Genomic DNA, 26452 nt, shown 5'->3' with positions numbered 1-26452 from the left:
CTGCCAGATTTCTTCGACTTGTTTCTGACTTTGAATAATCAGAAAATGTTTCCCTCACTTCAGTAACCACTCCTTTAGACAAATTAGTTATCCTTGGAACCATTGCGAGAAATTAAGCGTTGCTGTGGAACTTTTTGACAGTTTACAGGGTGGGCACAGGGCACGAACGTAACCTGTCTGTGTTTGTGTTTCTATTACAAGCTAACAACCTCTGAATGAATCACACCGCTGGGCATGAATCACATCCTTAAATCAAATTTATGGCAAAATAACGACTAATCAAGCCCAAAATGTGTTTTAAATATAAATATGTGTACACAAGTTGCACTGGGGAAATGTTTACTCATCCGTTTAATGGACCGACAGACTTCCAGCAGCACGCTCCTCCTAATGAGCACATTAAACCCCTGCCGGTTCTTATGACGGCTAGACATATTGGATCGGTGTATGAATACTGAATGATCTATAAATATAGATTGAGCTTTAAAAAGTTGAGAAAAGTCAGGGGATGGGATATATAGTGTAATCTGTGTGAAAATCAAAACATTTTCAACACAGCATGTAGATAGTAATACCAGCGTTAAATTATGTTGTTGTATTAGCTTCTGTTGTGTGAAACATTCCTTGTGGAAGTGTTGATTAATGCTACATATTAAATTTTAACACCTCTGCTATCATCTTAGTTGCACCGTTTGGGACTCAAATGTCATTAGCATTTCAGTCTCTTTTTGCTTTCCTCTAAAAATACTGTTCTTTTGTGTGACAAACGATGTGCTTTCCTCTCAAATATAGCTTCAGCATGTCAACATGGTGTGAAAACTTGTTTGTTTTTCTCAGCAGGACTTATATGGTGATAAGTGTTTTTTTCATTTCCAAGTTAAAAGGAGGATTAAGATAGTTTAGGTTTAAGATTGGAGGTTGCTAGCATGTTAGCTAACACAATAAATTGATTTAAACAAGATGCTGAGATGCATACTTTGTCCTTGTGATAAAGACTACTTTCCTCCTTCAATCTGTGTTTGAGCTTTAGAGGCTACAGGCTAAACACTGTGTAGAAAATGAATTCTATTGCGTGAAGTTTCAAGTATTTTCAGAATATGCTGCAATCAGGGTGGGAAATTCACTTTCTGGCTTACTGGCAAAAGTGGCGAGTAGATGAAAAAATCCACCAGCCAAGCACATTTTTCTTCCTTGCTAAAAATAATCTTTTGGAAGGTTGCCTGACTCCTTGTAAAATTCGCCTCACATGGGGCACCAGTAGTCCAGTGGTTAGTGAACCCAGTGAATGGAGGCATAGTCCTCTAAGCAGGTAGCCTGGGTTCAAATCTGACCTGTGGCTCTATTCCTGCATGTCATTCCCCACTCCCTCGCGCCACAATTTTCACCAATTAAAAAGAATAGTAATCTGTAAATCTGTAATACAAGCTTAACACTAAGGCTAGCTAGCAGCACACCAGTTGCAGTTGGTTAGCTGATGTCCTGTAAATCTAACAATGGTGAGTGATGGCTGGTGTTCTTGTGTTTTAATGTGTGTCCATCAGTTTGTGTTTGAGTGTGCTTGTGCCAGCCCATCCACCCCTATGGTACTCTGACATACAGACATGCTCTTGGCAGGTGTTAATTAAGACCCTGGTTGCCATGGTTATTAAGATATTTTAAGCATGAAAATGGTTCTAGCCTGTGCACTTATGTAGCTTACAGATACTCATAAGTTATGTATCTTTTTTTTTACCTGAAGTATTGAATCTACACTATTAGCTTGGCTTCGGGATGGTTGTGGGGCTCAGGTGGAATCTGAAGTCCTCTGCATTGAGCAAATGTTTCAGATTAATGGAGTTATGATGACAACACACATATATAACCAAGACCATAAGGCATGGTCCATGTGGACTTATTTTCTCAGGGAAGACTCATTTTCATGCTTGCAGGTTTTTGGGGAATTCTCACTACTCAGATTAGCTTGTTCACTTTGTTGCTTTCGGACTGTCACAAGTTTCCTACCGTCTTTAGGCTGACATTTATTTTATACCTCCCTTATACATCCCTTGTGTTTTTAAGTGCAAAGACCTGAATGGGGCTCATATACAGGTCCAAGTTCTTTTTCACTGGCCATAATGAGACTGCTTACCTCTTAAGCAATTTCTAAAATGCAATAATAAGGTGAAAAAAATAATACAAATATCTTTAGATTTCCCTTATTGATGCTTAAAAAGGTTGTAAAAAGTCCATCAGAAAATGTACTGTTGGGACATAACGTTGAGTTAATATGTAAGCATGGGTAACAACCTTAATATTTCATACATCCCCCAAATTAAATATGTTTGAACAGTTATTCTTAAATAATAATCCTCTGAGATTGGGAGTGGGAGAAGGTAAAATGCCTGATTATCAGCCAGACATGTATCCAAACACGGATGTGTATATAAATCATAGGCAACCATAAGGCAGTGCAATATCCTCTCTCTTTAACAGTTAACGTTTTGTTAATTTGACACCTGCTCAATATTTCATTAGTGATATTACTTTTTTGCTAGGTGGTTGAAATCATAACCTTGTCAATGTTTCACTGCACATTAGTTACAATGTTACAATTCACTTAGCAGACGCTTTTATCCAAAGCGACGTACATCAGAGAGTAAGTACAACACTAATCCATTCATACACCGCCACCAGAGCAGAGGGAGCAATGCAGGGTTAAGTGTCTTGCCTAAGGACACATCGGACATGTAGCTCAGCTGGGGATCAAACCCTCGACCTTCCGATTTCCTTTGAACTAATCAAACTTTTATAATACACACAATCACGTTTTTTAAAACAATCTCTCTTTTTTTTGTTTTTTTAGGAGTACAAGATTCTCATCAGGAGAAGATCATAACAGTGTCTGGAGAGGGAATGGTCCAAAGCCCAGACTTCCCAAACACTTATCCCAGGAACACTGAGCTGGTCTGGAGACTTGTGGCAAACAGTAACATGAGGATCCAGCTCACCTTCGATGAGAGGTTTGGTCTGGAGGACCCTGAAGACGGCATATGCAAGTAAGCTGCACAATTACCAACCCTATCAAAGTAGATATCTGTTCATCATGAGTCTGGTTCTGCTCAAGGTTTCTGCCTCTTAAAGAGTAAAGTAACTTTCCTAAATGTTCCTTAGTGCTGTGGATAAGGTTGGGTCTTTGTAAATAATATTAATAATAACAATATAATACTATATAAAATATCAAAGAGTACAGTCTAGACCTGCTGTTTTTGTAAAGTGTCTTGAGATAATATGTGTTATGAATTGGTCAAAGTGAGTATAATAGATCTCCTTTAACTGTTATATATCACTTTTTGAACTACCCTTGCTCATGAGTTTGTTTTATATATTTGAACATCATTTTAACAGTGTCAAAAAGAAATCCCTGTAAAATGGTCTGCACGTCCCTGTTACTGTCCTGCTTCTTGTTTGTGCCCTCTAACTCATACACTGGCTTTCTGGGCCACTGTAATGTGTGCGAAAGGGATTATTTTTCTGTCAGGATGTTCCACTCTGACTTGACAAAGTGCCGCCATCTGAAAAACTCTTAAAATAGTTCATGAATTAAATGTTGAGCGATAAGAAAAAGTAGTTCTTAATGGCCCAATGAAATATCTATTACACTTGATGGGGAATGATAACCTCCCTCAGCAAATAGCTGTAACTGACTTTCTATTAAGCGTTTCCTGCTCTCTTGGCCAGATCCCATCAAACAGGGGCTTCCCCTTGTTGGCAGGCCTGATGTGTGTTGGTCTGTGGTGAAGACATGGTCCTGCCTGGGCTGTTATTCCATCTTTAGAGATTCAGAGTCACAGTGTTGCCATTTGTGAAATTGCCTTTGGTCTGGCATGGCAGCTTGTGAATATTGAAAACCCAACATCAGAGTGATTTGTTTCACCCAGGACACCATGATGACGTGGTTTAGACCGGCGCGTTTTACTTGATGTGGTCGATATTTTTAGACGCTTACGTGATTGTTGATTGTTGATTGTTCCCCCTCTGACTGAAACACATGAATTGAAACACACACACACACACACACACACACACACATATGTTCAGTACATCTTCTACAGTACATCTTCTCCTTTTATTGAGGAGCACACTTTCAATTACTGCCGGGGTTTGCTTCTGTTGCCTTTCAATTTAAAGAGGGATCCCGAGCTGCGACGATCGATTCATCCTCTGTGCATTATGCTCAGTGCCCTGCTGTCAATATATCACAACCGACTGGTTAGCATGGAGGAGCCCAATAAATGGAAGGAGAGGAAGAGCTGGGGGAGGGTGACCTCCCTGGTCATTCCTGGAGAGCCCCCTAATGGATGACAAGGTGAATGACGGGTTTAAAACAGAACCGGCCTTATTCGATTCCTTTGCAGCAGTGCCAGGTTTGAACAAAAGATAAGAACCAGGGAGCCGACATTTTGAGTTTCTCTGTCTGACCGGCAAAGCCAGGAGTTTAAATAATTAACAATGCACCTCTTTAGATTCAGAAGAGAACAGCAATGTTACATGTTACATCTGATTTTAAAGAATTTGACCCTCCTTAAATCCCCCTGCTGACACAGCATTGGTAAAAACTAACAACTTGAATTATCTAAATTAAGATTAAATTATTATCAATTTATATCATAAATGCACAGACATATGAAGTGACGTTAGCTCTGTACTGCTTTGACAAATTATGTATGATGTGATACTGGAAGATAATGTGTTATTAAGATACATTTGAAACACTTAATTCATATTTTATAGTTCTTTATAAATGATTAAAGGCCTGATTGAGGTCTTTAAGGGATTCAGCCTACAGCATGCCAATATATAAATCTGCTTTAAGTGAGAGACATGAAAGTAATAGATGTACCTTCTTACAAATTAATGGTTTCAGGAAAGAAAAGGATATGTCAGTGACTCAACCTGCTTGCCTTCCAGCGAAAGTATGATCAATCTCAGTTTTAAACTGACTCAGAGAATCATCGCAGAGTCTTGTTAAAGATGTGTTTCTCTTGATTCAGCTGTCGAATCTCTTGCCATCCAAGGACTATTGTTGCACAATTTACTTCCTGCAGCCTGTCTTTGTCGGCTGTTGCCTCTGAGAAAAACAGAAAAACGGTCTGTTATTGCAAGTAATTCAAGTCCCCCCCCACTCTGAACACCTCTGTGGTGGGCCGGGTTGGGTGCACATTGACGAATGAGGTTAGTTGTGCTGTTGAAACCCTGTGAGGCGAAAGTTCCAGTGCGGGGCAGGGTGCAGATTGACATCCTTTGTGCCGTCCCGCCTTTAACAAGACTGCACTAGTCAGCGTCCTCGGGGAGAGGGGCGAGAGACAATAACAACATCCTTTTTTTTCTGGGGTCATGCAAGTCATCGCCACGTCTCTCACATTTTTTCCTTTCCCCCCAGCCCCAGAAGAAAAAAAAAAAACACCCCCACTGAGGCCTTACAGGTTTTGATTCAATCCCAAGATACACACTCTTGGCAGGGCATGGTAGACTGCTGAATGCAGCATGCAATCACAAGCAGAAGAAGACACACATTCACAAGTCTCTCTGCTTGTCATTACTCTCACCCTCTCCTTTATTCTCTCTCAAACACACTCTCTCTCTCTCCCTTTGTCCCACACACTCACATTGCCAGGCCTCTAGCCAGGTCTTGGAATCTACTTTAACTGTCATCGCTGCTTACAAATGCATTCACAATCTTTGACCTCCCTTCTGCTGGTATACCTTTCATACACAGCATTACTGATAGCTGCTCTTACCCTCTTGTCACTGCACAATGCGACGCAAATAAACATGGCTGTAATCTCCTGTCCACCGATTCACCACGGTGGCGGGGGGGAGCAAACAACAGAGGGGGGAGAAGTGTTCGGCTCTGGTATAGGAAGCCTGCAGCGAGAAGTCTTTGCTGAGATGAGAGCGAGCGAGGCTGAGCAGTCGAGATGCTCATCAGATATTCTGTTTGTCTGTGGCGTGATGAAAAGCATTCTCGCCAAATCCACTGGAGGAGAGGCACGTTGTTGGAGAGGGATCGGTTTTGCAGCTGGTTGGCATGGCAGCGGAGTCGTGCTTGACGGCTCACAGACAGGGCTGCTCTCAGAAAAGCTTTATATTCCCCTTTTTCTTTTTCTTTTTAGACAAGATAACTAAAAAAAAAAACAGTGCTAGTGTTGCTAATCTGCATCGTGGCAGTGCTTCATACAAAGTGTCTGGTAATGTGAAAAGAAAAACACACATCCAGAGAACACTTTGTGATCATAAAACACTGATGTGTGCAGAGGAGGTAATCCTCTATATGAGCCTCCTCTGGTGCTCTGATCCTGTTCACTGTGACTGTACGTACAGTTCGGTATGTATGTCAGTGCGTTTGTAAATCGGAGAAACCGCTGTTCGACATGCTGCTTCCGAACACATGGTGATGTGTAATGATCAGGGCGCTCTGAATTATTGATGAGCCATCTGTCAAAGCTTTGGAGCCGTCTGAGGGCTGATTTTTCAGAGAGGGAAAGCTTCTCTTTTCTTCGCTGACCTCCGTCAAGAAGAGGCTTAAAGTGTTACTTTATCCTTTTCCAGAATCATTTCATACCACGCTGGTTTGCGTTTATATGAATGAATGTTTCATACTGCATGCAGTTGTCTTACATTTCTTCGCAGGCTTTTCCCTGTGTGTTTGTTTGTGCACATCATAAACTTCATGTCTGACTTTCCAAATCAAAGGCTGCAGAGTGAGTGAATGCATCGACCCCTCCTCCCCTCCCCTTCAGTTTATTTAACATCACAGAAAATCCATTTTTAGTCTTGCTCATGTCGCCCTATGTTGTTTTATTCAAACCAGCTTGAACTGAATCTGTCAGGCCTGCGCAAAATGTAAACAATGTCCCTGAAATCCAAATATCCGAATTGGCAGACCTGAATGAGAGGTTAGCGTGCCTGTTGACGCAAATGGCAGAGTGATTAATCCCAGACTGTGAAGAGTCAGAGAAACAAGGCGGTATTGAACACACCGCAGCCACTGGTTAAACACACACACACACACACACACACACACACACACACACACACGCAGGTATAAATAATGAAGGCTGAACTCCTGAACTGCATGTTTTAAGTGCTGAGGTTGGTTGATGTTAGCCTTGGCACACCAAAAAGGAGTCTGGAGCTCGGCCATATGCTCCTGCACTGCACACTGTTTACTGGGCTTATGTGTTGGCAGGGTGGCCGGTCGAGAGAGAGAGAGAGAGAGAGAGATGTCATGTAATTACAGGGTCACAAAGTTTGCTCCCAACAACAAGGAGTTGTGCTTTTTTGTACTTTCCTCAGTTGTTATGTTTATTTTTATCTTCTCTCCTGAAATTCTTGAAAATGAATATTTGAACTGTTCATCTGTCATTTTCAAAATATATTTTATTTCTAAGTTTGCATTGGATTTTCTCAGATATCCACATTTTTGTTTTCAGCCAGAAAAAGTTTTTGCAGTTTTCAGGGATGTTTTGTTTATAGCCAGAAAATACTGTTATTTAAACTCTTCTGCAGTCCAATTACATGGCTTATTATGTGGGTTTTCAAAGGAGAAGCAGACAATGAAAATGGAAACAATATTATCAATATTATAATGGTTAAAGGAGCAATATTTAACTCTGACACCTGTTGTTTTAAATAGGTACTGCAATCCAAAAAAGCATTATAGAGAGCTGTCTCCCCCCCCCCCCCCCCCCTCCTCTCTAGAGTCCATGCTCACTCAGGTCACCATGTGGTGGACTCTGAAGCTTCAGTGTTTATCCAGCTCTGCATGGGTCTGTAAACCTTTCTGTGTTCTAACCTCTCTCCATTTTTCAAAAGCATCTCCAATATTGATCCTAGTTTGAGCACGTTTCTGCTCGTGGAGCTTATTAGAAACATGCAGAGGCTTTTTAGGTCGGGTACAATCACTTCTATCTGAACCACTTCTCGCGCCCGCTTCCATCGCTGCAACACCTGTTGACCTGATAACTGCTCTCATATCTGACAAACCGAGGGGCGTCCAAAACGGCCGCGTGGGGGTGCCTTAAAACCGCCGACCTTCTCTGGTCCAAACAAATCCAGAGCATTCAGGACCAGAATCTAAACTTAGTTTAGTAGATATCTTACAGATATCAAGAGATAAAATACATAATTTAAAACTTTCAGAAAAAGCTTCCAAATCCAGATCAGCAATCCCATTGATGTAATAAATCATAAAGTGAGTCAAAACTGAGCATGAAGAGAGGCCTGCAGCTCATCACTCTGCTCTGTACAGTTCAACAAGCTCCAGGTTTAATTAAAACAATATGTCAGAGATAACATGTAGCATCAGTGTAAAATGCCTGTCAGCGGGCTGCAGCTGCTTGTGCTGCACTGTCGACCAACCTGAGGTTTGTCCTCAATACACTCACAGTTTATTTTTAATCATTTAATTCAGGCAGTAGATAACACTAGTCTGTCACTGCTGAGATATAACCCGCTATTAAAGATATTTATTTTCATTTTCAAAAAATGAGGTTAAATCTTTATTTCCCCGGGCAGCTTGATTGATATTAACTATCTCACCTTTAGAAGGGCAGCGCAGGAAGCAGCACCAGAGCAAACATGATAAGCTGCTGATAACAACCTAACGGCCAAAAGAAAAGACCTCAGCTGACTCACAGGTGGTCTACAAACTTTAAAGCTTAGACATGTTGTCTGCAGCTAGATGTGTTACCAAGTATTGGATACCTCCATTACTAATACTGCCAAAAAGGATGCAGTTTTGGTAGCTTGTTTTTTTAAAGATATGTTTTGGTCCACGTCTTGTCCTTATAGTTTGAACAGAAAAGAGTGACAGGAACTGTAGGGAGCAGAGAGGGAGGAGTCGGATTCAAACCCAGGACAGCCATGAGGACTGTAGTGTCTGTACATTGGGCGTACAGATGTACCCATGTATCATGTCTCGTGTTTCTTCCTGCCTCTGTGTGTGTGTGTGTGTGTCCCTCCAGTTTTAATTGCCCTGATTGTCTTCACCTGTGTCGTTAGTCTCACTTGTGCCTGATTACCCCGGGGTCTATGTAGTCGCAGTGTGTCATCCTTAATGTGTCAGCTCATTGACAGACTTTCCCGTGTTCCTATGTTGAGTTTCCTAATGGGTCTGTTTCTTTCTTCTAATGGACTCCTGTTGGTCTTTGTGTTTTTTACTTGAAAATTAAGCGTTTGTGTTTTTGCCTTTTGGTCTTTTTGTTTTATTGAACATTTTGTTTAGTCTGCACTTGGGTCCTCTACATTTGGTTTGAATGTCTATGTGATACAGAGTTTGTTCTTAAAGCTGATTTGTTGCATTAGAGTGGAAAAAAGTTAATTTTTATTCAACCAGGAAAGAAACTCGTTGAGATTACGAATCTCTTTTATAAGAGCGTCCTGGCCAGCAGCACACAAAAAATCCATTATTAGACACATTTAAACCCAACTGTTTGTCAAGATCATCCACAAACACATCAGCTGGGAGAACATCTACAGCCAGATGTGTCCGCCTCCAAGTCATTTAACATCCTCTTAAAAAGCGTCCAATGAGAGCAGCTTAAGTCTCAGCTCTTTTTGTAATTAGTTTAAAGTAACGGGAGTGGGAAACTTAAACGCCTCCTCAGTTCAGTTCTGACTTTTGAGACAGAAAGCAAGAAAAGGTCCTGAGATCTGTTAATAGATTTGAGTTCTGAAGAGGTCATGATGACTCTAAAGACTCTAAATCACACACGTCTTCTTTTTATCACCGTCATTTAAACAACTGCTGTTCTGTGTACATCACTCCAGCAGCCACAATCTACACATCTGTCAGACCACCGACAAAAAAACAGATCTTTCTGATTCATGTTTTCATGGAGGGTCGACTGTTCTCTTCAGGTCATAATTATCCAACAAAAACGGTCCTGCTGCATCAGCAACGACCCAAATCCAGTGAAGATTGAATCCAAACACATTACATCCACAAAGATCCACAGATTGCTTCAAAATGTCCCCAGCTGTTCAACTGTTTTCTCTGTTCTAATTCATGAACTCTGACCTTTTGATTGACCCCTCATGTAACCAATGAGGACCTTCCATTCACTGGTCCTATGCTATTGAACCTGGGTTTATCCAATGTTCAGATTTCTCAGCTGGAAATGTATGCAAATTAGTGCATATTTAATTAGATAATGCCTTATTTGCATATTTAAACAAAACATTTAAAAAAACTTGTAATATGAAAAATATTTGCCTTGATATAAGTAATAAACTGGAGAAGTTTCAGGTTGATATCTGTGAGTTAATTTGTTTTACCCTATTCACCTGTAGTGTCTCGCCTTAAACCAATGAACGCCCAAGTAGAAACAGAATTTTCTTTCTCTCCCCTCCGTGGTCGCATTATTCATGATACAGATGTTGTCAGTGGAACAAAGGGTCGGCGGTCTCGTCTCTTCGGAGAGTCAGGAGTGAATGAGGTCAGCTGACTTGAAGTTTTGATGTTTAATGAGCCGATAATCATTTTTCAAATTAGCTCTGTTCATTACCATTTTAAGACTTTAAAAAATATATATTTCCTGGAACACAGTTGTGGAGTAAGTCCTCAGACACTTAAATCCTGTGTTCTTCTTCTGTTCTCTGTCTCACTCCATCAGGTACGACTTTGTGGAGATAGAGGATCCGACTGAGAAGACCATCGCGGGTCGCTGGTGCGGCTCACAGTCGGCGCCGGCCGGTCACACCTCCAAAGGCAGTCAGATCCGCATCCGCTTCATCTCTGACGAGTACTTCCCCTCTGCGCCGGGATTCTGCATCCGCTACTCCCTCCTGCCTGTGGTGCGTACAAACAAACAGACAAAACAACGGGTCGTGTGTTTTAAAAAAAATTATGCATTGAGATGAGTTCAGCTGTCTTAGCGTTTTCCTCTCTCCCCGTCTCAAACTTCAGGGAGTTCACACAGCAGAGGGACATGTCTCTTCATGTGAGCACAATTAAAATCATTTGCTTGCATAACACAGTGTTTTCATTTGCAATCATCCATTTCAGTTTATGTGTACCCGAGGATTTAAGCATTGTCGGGGAGAAATTATGCTTAAGCACTTTGGAACATCTGGCACCTGTACTCTCATTTACTTTAGGATGAGACACACACACACTTCTACAGCTCACACACTTCTACACGTCTGCAAAACGACAACAAAACCAGAGTTTTCCTTCCATGTTTCAGGAGGATTTCTTTTGGTAATAGACCCTGGAATAGGTCTATAATGCTAGAGAGCACACACCAACCAATATATCCTCACTAAGAATGGTTTGAAACTCTGTAATTTTCTCATTTTCTGGGGCTCGAACAGTTTCAGCGTTTAAATAATCAAGCCGTTGTGTTCTCGATTTGTTCCATATAAAACCGTATATACCCTCTGAACCTGCGCTGTAACTACACATCCAGGACGATGGATCTAACAAACGAGGTGCCTCACAGTCACTGATGGTGTTCGCTTGACACTGAGATGGAGAAAATAAGTGGCTTCAGGTTCACAAAGAAGTCCTCTGACCCTCGTGGGGGTGGGGGTGATCATTCAAGCCCCTGAAATGAAAGCAGGAATTAAGAGATAGAAGTGCTTTCTGTGAGGAAAATTGTCAAGCTGCCGTCGGTCGGTTTCATTTTCTGTTTCAGGATCTGTCATCCCAAACGACGATTCAAAAGTAATATGCCTTTTTATGTCTTCTCAGTACCCCACTTCACAAAGACACTTTGACTCTATACTTAAAGCAAACAGCAGACAACACAACCCTTTCTCTGCTCTATCCTGGTATACTTCCTGTCATTTATCTTTTCCTGTGACACAGACTTTAATCACCAGTTCTACCCCCCTGATTACCTTTAAATGTTTGGCAGATTATTCTATATGACTCGTTCTGCAGCTTCTCGAGCGACAAACATGACTCAGTGCAGCTCTGAGGTTAAGGTCATGAGTGTGATATTTTTCTAATTGGGATGAACAATGTTTGCACTGAAAATCATGTGGAGGAGGAGGCTGTTTTTGCAAACGTTTATTGCCACCTGTAGTCGTGTTTATAAGCAACAACCTCCACAGGCTGAAATGAGAATCTAATGAAAAATGAAATCTAGAGGTAACATAAACAGCGTTAAAGTCTTTTCAGAGGCGCTGTCAGAAATGATAGATGGGTAAAACAAATGCAGAACCTTCAACCAGGAGGTTGGATATTGATTGCTGAAGAAAACCAAACGGTAATATTGACGTTAACGTCATGTTTGTAAAGTCACCTTCATATGCTCTTATCTGACATAACATAAATAACGTCTTGTAACAAACCTCAGGTGCCTAATGTCATCAACGCTGCTCACATCAGTGTGTTAGATAACTAGAGTCCTTCTTAAAGGTCACATATTATGAATAATACACTTCACCCTGTTTCTCTAACTCTAACATGTGTCTCTAGTCCGTCTACAAACCCCCCAGTGATGAGAAAAGTCCATCCTCTCCGTCTTCTGCCTGCTCCACTTTTCAGAAAATGTGTGCTCAAACAGGCCGTTTGGAGATTTTCCCTTCATGACATCACAAAGGGCAGTAGCCCCTCCCCCAGGTGGGTGACACTCCCACAGCTAGGTGTTTGTTCTGCCCTCTGAGTCTGCCTTCTCACTGTAAACAACAGGACATGGAGAGGGGGCGTGGTCAAACACAGCTCATGATCAGTGATGAGTTGAAGCATTTCTGCACCGGACAGATGCTCACATAACTTCTGTGAAAAAAAATCTCACAACAGACTCCTGTGTCTGGGTACTTCTAGCCGTCTTTGTCTTGATCATATCCTCTTCCAGTATTCTCTTTCGCTTCACTGAGACCACACACACACACACACACACACACACACACACACACACACACACACACACACACACACACACACACACACACACACACACACACAAAGGCCCAGAGATAAAGTGACGAGATGACTGCCATGTTTGAACCTGTCATGTTTGACTTCTGTTCTCTTGCTTTAAGTAAACAGCTCAGCCGGTCTTCACTCTGACGAGCACACGTGTGCCCCAGAGGTCACTGATGGAATTTTTTTCATTCTCTCTGTAACGTTTTCTTTGTTGTATTTCAAGTGCTTTTGCTACTTTAACACCGTGTCCTCACAGCGACAAAATCATCTCGAGTCAATCGTTTCCTGTTAGAGTGTCGTTACAGTCCATGTGGGACGCAGAGTGACCCGATGTTTTAACCTCCAATGTCCCCGTTTCTGCTTTCCTCTCTGTCGCTTGCAAAGGCATGGACGAGTAACGAGGAGGGGGGGGGCTCTACAGGCCGCTGTAGCTGACTGTTCTCACTCAGCAGAGCTCGTTAGCTTGTTGTACAAAGTGGAAATAACGATTCATTAATATTATCTACATCTGTGATTAAAATGATGAGCTTTGACTTGTGTCAACACCGGAAAAAATGTATTCAGCTCACCGCGGTCCGTTTATTGACGGTTCTTTGAGTGTTGGGAATTGAGTCATTTTTTTATTTTATTTAACCAGGAAAGAAAATGTAGTACCGGCGTCCTGTAGACTGTTCACCACAGACTTAAAAAGGTCAGCATATCGATACGTTCTCCCATCAAAACTTCCAAATATATATTACAGCCTCCACCATGTTTGTTTTGCTGATGCGTCACTTGGCTGAGGCCGCGCCTGCGCAGGAAGTCTGCAGCTGTCAGAAAACCGGGGTAAGGTTTATACAGGTCACAGGATCCCGTTTTCTTTTAGAGTTCTCCAGGTAGCAAAATCAGGTTTCGGAAATCAGGATATGTTTACATGCACGATTACAAAAATGAGATACTTGAAAAGCTCGATCAAAACTCAGGTTCATGTTACAGCACACCCGCTGTTTGCAAGGGGAAACTAAAATTCACAGAGCAAGTCATTTTTAACAGATGCAGTGTGGACAGTGCACGTCGAGTCGTGCTCGATGAGACATGATATCTAACTCTCAGTCCTCATAAAATGTATTCTCACATTTTTCCTCAACTTTAAAACATAATTTTTGTTAGCAGAACAACCCAGTGTGCACGCTGAGCACCAAAGCTGTGTTTCTACTTTCAGAAATAAAAGTGGAAAGTCAGTCATGATGTGTTCTAGCCCCCGGTGGTAACATTTATGTATTTTGTTGAGTTATTGAGGTGACTGAAAAAGTCAATCTCAAGACATTCAGTGAATTGTGAGTGTGAGGCCTTGCTCTATCTAATGGAGAAGGATTAATCCAATAAGACACGATTAGAAGAAGTGAATCGATCCCAGGATGCCTTAAGGGGAGGGAAGTGTTTCCTAAACATCCATTTTTCTACGCAAACTTACCGTTCATCTTTATTCCTGCAGCCGTCTGTGTGAGATAAGAGTCTGCACATTTATCATATGATTAGATTGGATATCATTAAAAACTTTGTCAATGCTCCTGTTCATAATAAACAAAGCATGACAAATAAATGAGATTAAAGGTTAGATGTGTTTGTATCTAAAATCTCATCGTCAATCAGAAATAAAAACAGGTGTCAGCAAAGATCAGGATAAAGATACTAAAAAAGGATGATTTACATAAAAGCCTTTTTTTATAAAAGTGTGTTTTTATGAGTCTAAAACTTTCAAAAATGTTGGTGTTTTATATTTCATGAAAGTTGAAAGTTATAAAAACAAAATCTGTGGCGGTGTTGGAATTGAAAAGTCACATTGAATTATGTTGCAGTAAAATAAACTGTTCTGCAGCTGAGACGTCTGCCGCTGACTTTGTGATGGAACATGAAGCCAAGTTTATCTTTCATAAAGTCATTCTGGAAAGTGTGGAAACCATGAAGGGGGGGGGGGGGGGGGTTTGGGAAGGAAGCTATGGCCTCCGCACGTTCACTCGGTCTTCCCTTTGAACTTTTCCTCTGACAGAGGAGCAGCGCGCTGGAACAGCAGCGCTCTGTTTCCTCTGTGGTCGACCAGCAGCCCGGTGGAACCTCGTGCCACGCAGGGGCCGGCACTTTAGGTTATATTTAAACAAGCAATGATTCCTCCACACCACTTCCACGCAAAGGAAAAGGAGGGGAGGGTGAGGAGGGGGAGAAAATAAGAGCGGGTCTGTAATTCACAGGAAGAGATTTGAGGATGAGTGGAAGGGCTGAGGCGAAGAGGTTGTTAAAACATAGAAGAGAAGGAGTCTGTTGAAGGGAGTGGGGGAGAGTCGAGGGTTCAGAAGAGCAAACAAAACATACATCATTGTCTCTGTGAGGGCGCTATTCCTAATTAAACCCCTCAGCTCGTTAGGTATGAACACCGCTCCTCCATCTTTGTTTATTTTGTACCGATTATATAAAGTGCGACTCCCTCAGAAAATGAAAAAAAGAAGGGGATACGAGAGCGGGAGTAAGGAATGAAATGCTCGTTAAAGCAGATGGTTAGACCGTGCAGGAGGTTTTTACTGCTGGCATGATGAAACTGAGGTCTGTTTTTACACCGACCTAAATTGCAGTGTGTGGCGTGTAGTGAGAGAAACAAACACTATACATTCACGCACAGAAGTCCTCGTGGTGTACTGAGGAGCTCGCGTGCAAAGGAAGTGGTTTTGCAGCTCCACGTTGAAGCAAAGATATTGTGTTTTTTTTTTTTTTCTCGGAGCTCTCCCAGGATATGCTATTTCAGAATTCTCATCTCAACACAGTTAACTGAACCTGTCATTTCACTTACCAGAAATAAGAGCGTGCTGTGGTTTGCGCTGTGGAAGAACAAAGAGCTGGAAACGAGGTAATCACAGCTTGAAAAACGAGGTTTCTCTAAAAGGGCATGGGGCGTCAGAGAGAGAGAGAGCGATAAGAGGGACGTCACAAGCTCGCACTGATTCAGATCATCAAGAAGAACCAAAATGGTTTGAATCTTATAATTTTCCAAACATGCAATCATATCAGAAGATTTGTACACTGCATCCCTGTGTTAAACTCCCCCCTGCTGCCTGTGTATATATGTATCTGATTATATCATTATGTTCACAATTGCATCTCTTTTGTAACCCTGGTTCAACCACTTAGTCTCTATTTTTTTACACCGAGCATTCCTCGGCCTGCTGACTCGGCATTTTTTTTTATTCAAGACTGACAAAACTGAAGCTGACAGAGAACTCTGTTCATCAAGGCAGCTCAAAAGCAATAACCAAGGTTGACTTCAATACTTTAAAGTTGAATTCTGAAATGCACTTTGGTCTAAAGGTTGAATAATTAACAATGCATCAGGTCATGTCGGGATAATCTGAGCCTGTTAGGTGCAGACATATGCAGGAAAATTAAAAGTTTTGACTGAGATAGATTTCAAAATCAACCTCAGAATTCTGTAGAAATAAGGTTTTGTAATCTCTAAATTTACACAGCCTCATGTTCTGTTTGATACTTTTTTTAATACTCAATGGACTTGAGCTTGAATATCTCTTTTCTAGTCTTCTGACTTCTCAAAGCGCTTTTACACCGCAGGTCACACCTACACATTCACACACTGATGGTAGAGGCTGCTGTGTTTAAGTAACTTATCCATTCATACACATTTATGCACCGCTGACAAAGCAGCGGGAGCAACTTGGGGTTAAGTGTCTTGCCCAACATCACATGTGGCTGCAGGAGCTGGGGATTGAACCCCTTGACCTTCAGGTTGAGAGACGACCAACTCCACCGCTGAACCACAGCCGCTCCAACCATTGCCTTTATTAGTAGATAGAATCCCAGTGCACCTTTCTTGTGAATACCAGCTTTTAGGAGACAATCAAATTACTGCAGATGTTTTGTATTCCTCAAGTGTCCTGATGTCAAATATATCAATGCAAAGAAAATACCTGCAACTGGTCCTGGACTGACCTGGTGCCCTACAGCTGGATTGAAACTTGTGCCTGAATCCAAACAGTGCCAAGTATGATGCCCACACATATATACTCGTGCACTGCTGCATTTGTTTATTTCTGCAATTAAGTTGCCTAACAATGATCTGACAGTGCAGCTTTTAAGACACTGTGCTGAGCTGGGTTTTTTTTTTTTTTTTTTTCTAGGTTACTTCAAAACAGCAGAGAACAGGAGCACACTCAAACAGTAATAAATCTTCAGGTGCACGACCGCAAAAAGACTACAAGAAAACAGAAAAGTCAGCACACTCAATGTCCTTTTAAAGCTCTTATTGTCTGAGTGGAGCAGCAGCGTACGGATCAACAGCGCAAAGCCTTCATCAGCGGTCTGAAGCTGATCAGGTTGATGTGCTGACTTCTCTGTTTTCTTTACTTTACTTCAAACAGTGTGACTCAAACTGAGCATGATGTTGGCATTGGTGCTGTTAAAGGTTAAGTGAACAATAGTGTTTTTTTACTCAAATCACTGAATCACTGCAGCATGAAAAACAATATATAGCCTCCTAAGTGCTAAGAGTTACTCCTCGTGACAAAACTCTAAGAAAATTCTTAAAATCAAGACAATTTATAAGAATTTTATTTTAAAGTCAGGACAAGATTCACAAAACTGTTTAGCCCTTAAGTGAGCTCCTCAGGTGTAAAACTGTGAGGAGGACTTTTAACAGGAAACAAGAGTTTCTCAAGCTGAGGATGAAACAGAGAAAAAGTTCTGCAAACACAACATGAAGAATATTATTGACTCATAGTAGGGCGGGACAGACACAAATTATTTGTGCAGACATTTCAATCCATCTGTGACTTTTTTCTGTGCAAAGTGAGACATGCATGTTGAGTTTCTTTACAGGTGCATCCAATCACTAATTAAATCTCTTTATATAACTATCAGCATGTGCAGAAGCTGCTGCGTCTGCATTAATCACTCCAAGGCTAAAAATCCTTCTTAGGATTTTTGAAGCAAAGTTAGGAGCGCTCTGAGAATTGTGAATACGGGCCGTGGAGTTTAAACTTCATTCAGAGGCCGGTAAGCATGAGCAGCTCGTTACAAACTACCATAAGCACAATGTTCTCCGTGGTGCAAAGCTGTGTTAACTTCTTTGAAAACAAGGCATCTGTGTGATACTTGACATACTGTACATGGCCAACATGCCGGTTAGAGGTTGGTGGTCTATTTACGTTCTTTTGTTCTTGAAATTCTTAAATGATCTTAAATCATCTGCTACTTAAAGCTCCTATTCACACCATCCCGACGTGTCTCTGACGGATTGCTCGGCGTTCTCTATCTGAAGATGAGCTCCACAGAGCGCCGGTAATTGGGGGAGTGTTGCACCATCGACATTCACAAGCTGTTAATGGCTTCCAGCCTGCGCTGTTAGCTACTGCCAGAGCTTCGAATAATAAGACTCTCAGCTGTCTGGAAATTCAGTTCAGGGAAGGGACTGCTCAATTTCCTCTTTTTTTACTCCTACGACGTTATAACAGCAGCCATTTCTCCACAAATATTCCCATCCAGTTTGCGTCTGTTTATCCCAGTGGGTGCCAAATAAACCAAAGATATGATAAGTGGTTATGAAGGCGGCCTCATTAGAATGAGTCAAATCTGTGGCACGAGCACAGCTGCTCATCAGCTGGGTTTTCATAGCCTGTGGTGCAGCCATGTAAACCACTGGCATCTTACTTTAAAAACCTATACCACCAGGCCTGTAGATGCTGGAATAACACAGAATCTAATCTTATATTTGTTTTCTGCACCTAATATTCAGTATGCAAATGCTTGTTTGATTTAAACCACTTAATGGCTTTTCAGTGCCGTGAAAACTTGAGTTTTTTAGTATGAGTTGTAAATAAGAAGCAGACCCTAAATCCTCCCGTGTAAAGTTCTACAGCCTCTGACTAAAGGGAACATTTATTCTTCCAGAAGCCCCCCATTCCTCACTGGCTTTCTCTCTAAATCACCACGATAAGTCATCAAAGAGAAGATACTGGTTCCTGGAAACCATCTCTTTTTTTTTTCTGCTTCTGCAAAAAGCTTAAAGACCCAGCTGCCAGCAACCGATGTTTTCAATGCTCCACAAGCTGCATTCTTTTTTTTTGTAACTGTCACAGCGTTGCCTTCTACCTGTCAGTCACGTAAGATTAGAGGGACCGGCGAGCTGACATGTTGGACAAACGCGGCATCACAGGACTGAAAGGTTTAACAGATTAGCCTCTTCTCTCGTTGGGACGACCGACACCCCGGGTATCAATCTTTAGTCTGAGACTGCACGCTGCAGCCTGCAGGCCCGGGGAAAGTGGGAACAAAAAATACATTGCCGCCTGCAGGAGTTAAAGGGACAAGCACTGTGATGCAAAGTGGGAGATCACAGCGTTGAAATAAAGTGCTGTTATTCACATTCACCTCTGAGCTGCTGTGCATTCAACATATTCATATAGTGTCATTTTGAAACTTCTATTCAAGTTACAGTTCAACTCACTTTTTCAGCTGGTTTTGGGGTTTTAAATCAAAGACTTAACATCTCTTCCTCACATCACAAACTCTGACACATAGATGCTTTCATTGGGCCTCTGTTGGCTTGGATAGTCCTGGATTCTGATTCGCACAACTTAAATCCAAACCACTGTGGCATTTAATGAACATGAACCCAATTTCTAGCCATGACATCAAATGTGCCATGGAGTAAAAATCCCCTTCTTTATTTATTTTAACTTTGTAGAATTAAAACGCATGTCCTCACTGCTGACAAAGTCGTAACTGACCCTACAGCAAACTCCCAAACTCTTAAATCAGAGAAAGGTTCTGACCTTAAAACATCCTGGGGCAGATGAGGTTTTGAGGTGGTTTTGGGTGTGGAGGCGACAGAAAGCAGGACCCTAACATCTAATACCTTATCCTGTTTCAACTGAAAACTGTGACTAAATGACCTCTCTTGTCTGCTTTGTTCTCCTGCAGAGCGAATCAGAACCCGAGGTCCCCGCGGCTCTCCCTTCATCCCAGCAGGGTATCGAGGAGCTGTCAGAGGCTGTTGCAGGACTTGGCTCCGTGGAGGAGGTCATGAAGTACCTGGAGCCGGAGCGATGGCAGGTGGACATGGACGAGTTGTACAAACCTACATGGCATGTGCTGGGGAAGTCCTTCGTCCTCAATAAGAAAGCCAGAGGTAGGACATTTGAACAAATCCAACTGTTTGAGGAGTCATGCATAATAACATTTAATCTGTAAGAATAAGTTGGTGATTTGTGCCTTTGAAGTATTGGAGTAACTTTTGACAGGTCGTGATTCTCATCATGATCCTCTCTGTGTCTTTGAGGTGGAGCCGATCTCAATCTGTTGCGGGAGGAAGTTCGGATGTACAGCTGCACTCCCCGTAATTTTTCTGCGCCCTTGCGTGAAGAGCTGAAGAGGACAGATGCCATTTTCTGGCCGAGCTGCCTCCTGGTGAAGCGCTGTGGTGGGAACTGTGCCTGCTGCTCTCACCGCTGCTATGACTGCCAGTGTGTTCCCACCAGGATCACAAAGAAATACCATGAGGTAAAAAACATTCTGCTAGTTAAGAGTCAGACATATAGGGAGGTTAGATAATAACATCAGTGATTGTGAACTGTACTACACTATTTCCAACTAATAATAACAAACTAAAAGACCTTTTTTATTTATTTATTTGGCATACAAATGAAATTGGGCCTCACATTAAGATCTATTTATTTGGAGAACCCAGTGTTTGGTAAATGTTTCACTGGTTTTTTAAACAAATTAGCTGCTACAGCGTATCTGGAACAACAAGGAATGTGTTCATTTACCTGTCGCCTAGTCTTTCCTCTGAGAAAACAGAAAATATCACACTGTAGTAATACATAATTACAGGAAAGCCCATAGTGCTTATTTAGCACACCCCATGTACAGAGTCCTCAAAGGACATAGGATCTGAACGGGTTGACTGCTGGATCTTAAAGTGGACATATTATGAAAAGTCCACTTCTTCAGTGTTTCTGAACATATATCTGGGTAACCTGAGAGTCTACTGACCCACAACATGTGAAATAAACCATCCAGTCCTTTGTTTGTGGTCTGCATAAGTCTTACAACACAGAGGAAAATGCTCTGTTTCTAATGTGCTCTCCTTGTGATGTCACAGTGGGATTCTGGTAAAAAAAAATCCCCTCCCCTTCCCTGGTTTCTCCACCCATGGACTCCACCTCCAGCCTAGAACAAAACTTTTGCACAGGTCCGCCATTTTTATTCTCGTTAGCGAAGGAGTGATGTCTACGGGGAAAACTCAGGGGGGGGGTCATTGCATTTAAAGAGACACACACACCAAAACGGAGCGTTCTGAGAGAGCTGGTTTATACAGGGTCACAAACCTCCTCTGGTGCTTGATTCATGTTATATTTTGACCAAAGCACAGCACAGATGTTTCATTTAGACCACAGGGGGAGTGTTTGAAAAGGTGGAGGAGGCGGATAACATGTCCTGTTTAAGTAGCCTTTACCTGAAAGACGGGCCAGGTCCGCTCAGGTGCATCGGAAACCCCGCCCTACAGCGACCTGAAGGCAAACACACAGACAGAAGGGACAAAGCACCACAGCAGGCCATGAAATTAGCTAGAATGCTATTATTACATTTTTCAAGCTAACCCCCTTGTTTGTGCTGGGTCAGTATGATTTATGTCCTTTTGCATGTTTCACTTGGACTATGTGCGTCTACCTGTGAACTACAGCTTCCTGCTTTTTTTGACAGGTGCTGCTGCTCAAACACAGAAGCGGCAGCAGAGGCCTGCAGAAGTCGTTGACCGACGTGCTCTTGGAGCACCACGAGGAGTGCGCCTGCGTGTGTAAAGACGACTCGGACTGACCTCGAACATGTGCGATAGCTGCCACTGGAGCAACACAGGACGTTGAGAAAAATTAACCTCTGCCGCCGCTGTTGCAACGTTCTGCGTCTCATCCGTTTTTCCACCGGGAGCTAACAAGATTCTCCCTTTTATCCTGTTGTCCTTTTGCTAAGTGGATTAAGCAGAGCAGACTGGAATCTAATAAATCTCCTGAATGGATTTGACTGCTGATGTGGAATACCAATCGTGTTTTCTGCGGGTGAATTTAAAAGTGAAGCAGCTCTGGACTGTTACCTGTGAGGTCGGGAGAAGACTATATTCTCCAGCTGCTCTGAGATAAGAACACTGGGGCGGCTTTTTCTTCTTCTTTTATTTTTTTAAAGTTCAGCTGGCGTGGGCTGATACTGTCATGGAAAATGGGAGCTTCTTTGTTCAAGTACTTTTTTTATGTCTATAAATGAGCTGGCTGCAGCTTGCCTTACTCCCCCAGCCCCTCTATTATTACCATCAAGGCGCAAAAAAGGTGCTTATCCACGAGCCGTATTCCTTTGCTCCCCTCATTGTTGTCACCACAGATTTAATCTGAAGCACAGTCTTAGCCTCACTGAAAAGCTTTTCTAATAAGATTGTTCTATGTGTAAATATGTCTTTTACATCGCTTTTCTATACTATCGTGCCTTTTCTACCAAAGACTCTCTCGAGGAGGAGATCAGGGTTGCACACAGAATCAGTTTCTTTCAACCCATCTCTGCATCATCACTTCAGCCTTCTTTAAGAATGCCTAGCGTTAAGCACGTCTTACTGCGTTTGAGATTGTTTGTGTTAAATATTTATTTGCTTAAAGAAAGGGAAAGTTAGGTCTGAACGTCTTCTTTGCTCCATGTGTCACTGTACAGTAGTTTTAGAGTTTTTCATTGTTAGTCATTTTTACATCGTCATCGTGTCATGGATAATGGATGTGTTTTTTTGTTTTTTTCATTTTCTGTATGCCAAAGTTATTTATCTTTACTTTTTGCAATAATTGTTTGTGTATTTCTTTTTTTTTTTTCTGAAAGTCAAAAATAAATTCTTCCATTTCTTACTGCAGGTGAATTACTAAACAGTGAACGAACTCAACCCACATAGTAGAGAGGGTGGTCTAAAAAAGTGCTTTTTCCCAAGTGAACTTCTGGCCGTGCAGAACTAAACCGTCTACTGCTACATGTTCATGTCGGGAGAATACGTCTCACATGGACGTAAAAAAAATCACAAGCTTTACATTCAAATGCAAGTGGGAAGGATATAAAGGTCATTTGCATGTGATAGTGTATTGTCATTTATAAATCAAATTTTTCTTTCAAGACAAAAAAAAACTGTTTTTGACTGAATGAAAGATTTTAATTTGAACCAAAAATTTAAATAAGATATTGAAAAACAAATACAAACAAAAAGTAACAGTGTCCAAAAAGGAGTAGGTAGAAGTAAAACATATAAATCCCTACCCTTACCTCAAGTTTTGTCTATTAATTCATATATTGTTCCATTCATAGCAGCATAGATAGCATCCATCTAACCTAATTATTATCCAGTTTGGGCAGAACGTTTTATTGTGGCCGTTAGCGTGGTGTCATCTGCAAAGAAACATTTTTAAAGACACAAATTATTCCAAAAGGAGCAAGCGATCTGCCCAACTGTAACTCATGAAGGACTCTGTAGTGTTAAATTCATCTTAAATCCTCTCCTTAAAGCTCCTCTGAGGAGCTTTTGTATTCTGTCGATGATTTTAACACCCCCTGTGGACAACGTGGTGCGCCTTATCTCGTCTCTCTCTCCCATTCTCTCGCTCTCTCTCTGAATTAGGTTTTTGGCTTTGTGCATGAAATATTGAGTCTGTAAGTTGAACATGTGTGAGACGAAGAGAAACAGGAGACGCTGTTAGAACTATGTACTTGGGATTTTATACGTTTTTTCCACATGTAAAATTACAAGCAGAGCTTAAAAGCCCAAACACTTATCACTTCTCCCTGAAGCCTCATCCGTTTTTCAGCCTTCCCGTGAACTCCTTATCAGACACGGAGCTTCACTGCTGTTCCCTCTCCCTGTTGGCCATCAGGTCACTCAGGAGGAGGTTCTCATTTGTCCGTCTCACGCTGCTGTCCTAGCCAATTATTCTGATCTAATGTGCATCCTGGCAGGCATCTGTGGTGACGCCAGATGCTCCTGCAAAAAACCCGCCAGCTCCCGGTGTGGGTTTTTATAATATTAAACAGACTGCCTCTCTCGGTCGGTGCAGAGGAAAACCTCACTACTCTGGCACAAGATGTGACACAGCAAGGGCAGTTGGTCTAAGTGTTTGAGTGGGTGTGTGTGGACTTGTGCGACTTCAATCCAGCACTTGACGCTTCCACCCACATGCCCCACTTGCTCATTGCTCCTTCACTGTGAAACCAAAGCTTCAGTCAGACTAGACCACAGCATCATGGGGCAATTTATGTGTCCTTACTTAATGCAATAAACTTATTTTGTCTCCAAGGAGAAACAGACTCTCACACCGAACCCAACTCAGAAGATTTGCTTTGATTGGCATGAATGGGAACAGCCTCTGATCACACAAAGAAGAGAACACGGCGAACGCTGGAGTGCCTTTCCCAAGGTAGTGCAGACACTACATCAGTGGTTGCTAGGCACCGCAAGTGTTACCAAATAAGCACAGGCCCCTAAGACACTTGCTCTGACCGAGAGCTGAGGCACAATGACAGCCTCTCTCTGCCTCCTCCTCAAATGAATCATTTCTAGAGAAGTCACAGCGGACTCAGCTGAGACCTCTCCTCCTACAAAGACTCATGCAATAAAATCACTGCACTAACCTCTTATGAATTAGAGGTTTGACCCTTTCTCTGCATAACCGAATAACTAACTAAAAGGAGCCTCCTACACTTAAAAAACACATCATACTAAATGGTGCATGTGCTTTCACAGATGTTGGATTTGTCCCTGAATTTCTCTGTCATTGAAGAGAAATTCAGGAGGCTGTTTTAACATCGTTCTTTGACAGTCATCGTAGTCCATTTAGATTTATGAGATCTTATGATGCAAGTGCAACAACATGCACAAAGCAGGAGGTCCTGGCCAAACGCACTGTGTGGGTGCTGTAGGTTCATATGGACAGAAGTGAAAAGGTTGGGGGCCAATCAGTATCAAATTAATTGTGAGGTGATTAAAAGTTACTCTTTGCATGAAGCTTCACTTGTCATACAGCTCTGAAACCAACAGGGAAGCATGATGGATCCACATCTTGAAAGACACTTCTTAATAAGGAAACTTTATTATTATTTGGAAGGTGCCACAACGGCTTGATGTAAAAAACACTGCACCAAAAACATGCATTACATGTACAACTAATAACTGCAAGTCTATCAAGACCACAGCATTCTGGTGCAGCTCATTTCAAATCAGAGTATGAAGCTATCAAAATGTGCAAATCTATCAGGTCTGCAGCAGATTGGCATGTTAGACATTGTAACCCATGTGCAGCAAACCAAAATGATTTATTGTTTGTTTGGTAGAAAAAGTTCCAAAAGAAAAGAGTCCAAAAAAAAAACGATCACAAGAAGATACGAGGAAACACTAAGAAGAAAGTAACACAGGGAGGATGACGTGATGAACTGACACAGTAAATATACTGTTGAACGCATTATGCAGTATGTACTCCATACTATGTTCGACAGTAGTATGTAGTATGACTGCCAGTCGTTGTTTGTTTTTTTGCAGTATTCAAGGTCTGGGTAAAGCAGACGTGAACAACAGTCCAGCTAACGGCAAATATCGCTACAGTGAAGCATCCAGAGAAGACATGGGGATAGAAAAATGCACGCAGAGGGAAATTCAGAAAAAACTTTCCGTTCGTCGTTACACTGCTACAGAAATAGGATCAAGAAAATTCAGCTAAACAAGAACATGTCACATTGAACCTGAGCCAGAGTTTTAATTTCTATTTTGGTACAAAACAAACAGTCCACTTGTCGTTGCACTGCTACAGAAATAGGACCCTAAATGGGAAAGGTTGTTCTGTCCCCTCAGTCACTGAGCCCCTGTGATACTTGAAATGCTTTTAGTCAGGTTATTTTAATAAATGGTTGGATGTTTTTGGAGTAAGCTAGTATTCTTTTGGCTTAGCAAAACGTCTGGAAACTGGGATACAACTAGCCTTTCTCTGCAAAACAATGCCTACTGATCGCAACAGCTCAACAAGTCTTCAAGTTTGAATGGTTACCTTGAAGCCTAAATATGACTTTAACACCCCGAGAAGTCACAGCGCAAGGAAACAAAATAGTACCAAGAAGGAGCCCTCGTAAAAACCAGTAGTTCCTTTTTTATGCGTCTGTTTTTGTGTTTATGACACAAACATATGTTGATAAGTCTAAGGCCAGGTTAGTGGTCTTCCTCTGTTTCATTTCTCAAAGCTCAGCTGATTCTGGAGTCTGTTGGGGCCCTAGGCAAACATTTACAGGGGGCCCCTCCAACCAGCGTTTGTCCCCATTATATTATAAATAATCTGACACCAACACTTTTTTTTCGGGAAGGTTATGTTATAAAAGTGTCTCCACCCCATATATTTTCAGGGCTATAGACAAGCATCATTCAGTCATATATGAATGAGTGCTATCCGATGGGGCCATTTAGGGGGCTTTCTACTGTCATTGCAAACTTTGCAAATT

At 41.8% G+C, this 26452-nt stretch overlaps 1 protein-coding gene across 1 annotated transcript in view; it reads left to right on the top strand.

Moving 5' to 3' along the window:
- pdgfc (platelet derived growth factor c) overlaps positions 1-22836 on the top strand; it is a 57216-nt gene extending 34380 nt beyond the window's left edge. The window contains exons 2-6 of the mRNA XM_061047612.1: positions 2843-3035; positions 10656-10836; positions 19877-20084; positions 20235-20455; positions 21662-22836. Of these exons, the coding sequence (XP_060903595.1) occupies positions 2843-3035; positions 10656-10836; positions 19877-20084; positions 20235-20455; positions 21662-21775 (917 nt within the window). The 3' untranslated portion in view covers positions 21776-22836. The remainder of the gene's footprint in view (positions 1-2842; positions 3036-10655; positions 10837-19876; positions 20085-20234; positions 20456-21661) is intronic.
- The last annotated feature ends 3616 nt before the right edge of the window (positions 22837-26452 follow it).

The sequence above is a fragment of the Labrus mixtus genome, chromosome 10, assembly GCF_963584025.1.
Source record: "Labrus mixtus chromosome 10, fLabMix1.1, whole genome shotgun sequence".
NCBI classification, from domain to species: domain Eukaryota; kingdom Metazoa; phylum Chordata; class Actinopteri; order Labriformes; family Labridae; genus Labrus; species Labrus mixtus.
Note: the sequence above shows the minus strand (reverse complement) of the source record. Positions and strands in the feature narration are given on the sequence as shown.